Here is a 2,696-nt window from a genome sequence, read left to right on the forward strand (position 1 = left end):
TGTTTGCGTGTGGAGAGAGAGAGAGAAAAACAAAACAAAGAGAGAGACAGAGAGAGAGAGAGACAGAGAGAGAGAGAGAGAGAGAGAGAGAGAGAGAGATCAGCATCAAAGATCAGAGCTTTGGTTCAAGCTATGTAAACAAGGTAACGAAACTTATTTCTTGAAAAAAAAAATACATAAAAACTGAAAACAAAATTCTTCCCCAAAACCAAGGCAAGTTAAAAAGGAATTAAAAGAAAAGAAAGGGCTTCTGTTTACATTTTTACGACATGATATATATATAAAAGATGCCAGAAAATATAAAAATATACTGGCTCTAAAACTGGGAGTCTATATAATGTACCATATGGCATAAGAAATAAGAAAAAGCCAAAACAAATGACATGAAGCGACTGGAGGTGTTAGACCCAGATTGTTAGGTTTGATAAGACGACGCCGAAATAATTATGATCTACGAGTACATTTTGTCGTCTATAGTAACGAAACGTCCGTGGGTTCACGAAAAAGGTCACGTGATGGATCAAAATCATGATCTTCACCTTTAGAGTCGCTTACGGATCTTTTTCTTCTTCAAGTTCTGCACCCGGGACAAACATTAGTCATCACAGGTCACCACCTATATCTCTGCTCGGAGGCTCTCAAGAAAATTACAGTATTTAACAATTTCTTTTCCGCCACATAATTATGTTTTCAAGTTCTCTTAGCTTGGTCTACCTCTGCCGTTTACCCTCTAGTCTATTTTTCACAGTGAGAGCAAAATGTACAAGACCTTTATGCCTAGCCAAGTCTACTTTTACTCTATGTCCAAGTCTACTTTTACTCTGTGTTCAAGTCTACTTTTACTCTGTGTTCAAGTCTACTTTTACTCTATGTCCAAGTCTACTTTTACTCTGTGTTCAAGTCTACTTTTACTCTGTGTTCAAGTCTACTTTTACTCTGTGTTCAAGTCTACTTTTACTCTGTGTTCAAGTCTACTTTTACTCTGTGTTCAAGTCTACTTTTACTCCATGTTCAAGTCTACTTTTACTCTGTGTTCAAGTCTACTTTCACTCTGTGTTCAAGTCTACTTTTACTCTGTGTTCAAGTCTACTTTTACTCTGTGTCCAAGGACGGCGCGAGACAGCTCCGGAATCAGAGCCGGAAGTCAGGCACAGACAGTCCGACACTCTGCTGGGCTCTCTCCACTGTGTATGGGGCAACTGAAACAACAGCAACGACAATTATTGGAAATGTGAACGTTTTATGCACTCATCAACACAATTTACGGTATTTCGTCGGGTGGTTGCTTCGAACCTGCTTGACATGACGTCCAAAGTGAATTAGAAACGATTGACAGACAGACAGACAGAGAGACAGACAGGCAGACAGAGAGACAGACAAGAACAACACATAGAAAGTAAAGACGTAGGACCTACCAGTGGCGCCCTCCAACGCGTAACAGGCGTCAAATGCATGGAACTACAGAGTCCAGTCATTTATAACAGCCTCTGTTATTACAGGAACTTGGATATAACAGAGATGAATCAAATCCCTTTTTTCTCTATAAGTGTAAGTAACATAAACCTGGCTATAACAGGGTTCAGTTTGCACAGACTCGGATATAACAGTGATCTTGCAGCGCATGAACTTGCTTTCAATCCGTCAAATTATTAAAAATGTGTCTCAACCAAGACATTTCGCATGTTTGTATGATCGCTTGCCTAAACACAAAATTTCAAACACATATCCCCCCCCCCCTCCAAATAGTGTTGGGGTCACTAATCGATTCCGTCTCCGAGTCAGCAAAACAGCCCACTAGAAAAGGACCTGCGGTAATTGAATCTGGAGGTTTCCCTTGACAACGGTTATAACAGGACTCGCTTATAATAGGGAATAACTGCCGGTCCCGTCTGTCCTGTAATATCCGAGTTTGACAGTATTATTGAAGATGGGTTTGTCCAAACTTTCCGCAGTGAGCACTGTGCATTATTGAGCTTACCTGTGTCCACGAAGTCGTCGGCATCAAACAGATCTTTACGTGCAGACTGAACGGCAAGTTTATTGGCAAACAATGCCCCAACAGACAGCGAAATGGGAGGCTCGCCAGTAGCTGAGAACAACAAAAAATACAGTTTTTTTAAAAATCAACACCCCTGACATGTTGTAATATTTTTTAACGAACAAAAAACAATTGTGTAGTGACTCTCCGAACATTCAATTAACTCACAACACAGCAGCTGACATGATCATGACTTCGCACGGACCTGCGAAGTTCTTAACTGAAAAACACCACCTGACCCGACTGTCCTGCACGGCCAGTCGAGTGGAAAACTCCGGTGAGTAAAGACCTACCACATTGGTGACCCTGACAAGTTGAAACGCAATTTCAACTTGGTGTGTTCTGTCTTGGATTATATTTTGAATCATATTTGAGCGGACTAGCGTTTTCGTCACAACCCTTACCATCCCCTTCAAAATGTGTGAACAGGATCGTCAAGTAAGTGCAGTTTCTATTAAACTACCAACATTTTGGACAGCCGGGCCGGAAGCTTGGTTCGCCCAAACTGAAGCGCAATTCGCTCTTCGAAATATTACCCAAGACGCCGCCCTCGACAACAGCACAGCAACTCGAGCACTTTCAATATGAACCAACCCACCAGAAGACAACAAATACAGCACGCTGAAAACATTTTTGTTGTCGGTATATAGTTTGTCTG

At 41.4% G+C, this 2,696-nt stretch overlaps 1 protein-coding gene across 1 annotated transcript in view; it reads right to left on the bottom strand.

Annotated features, from left to right (window-relative positions):
• Window positions 1-705: 705 nt before the first annotated feature.
• LOC101851125 (indole-3-acetaldehyde oxidase) overlaps window positions 706-2,696 on the bottom strand; it is a gene marked incomplete at its 5' end in the record, with an annotated part of 38,817 nt that continues 36,826 nt past the window's right edge. The window contains 2 exon segments of the mRNA XM_013082273.2: window positions 706-1,199; window positions 1,979-2,089. Of these exon segments, the coding sequence (XP_012937727.1) occupies window positions 1,132-1,199; window positions 1,979-2,089 (179 nt within the window).

The sequence above is a fragment of the Aplysia californica genome, unplaced genomic scaffold, assembly GCF_000002075.1.
Source record: "Aplysia californica isolate F4 #8 unplaced genomic scaffold, AplCal3.0 scaffold00166, whole genome shotgun sequence".
Lineage (NCBI taxonomy): Eukaryota > Metazoa > Mollusca > Gastropoda > Aplysiida > Aplysiidae > Aplysia > Aplysia californica.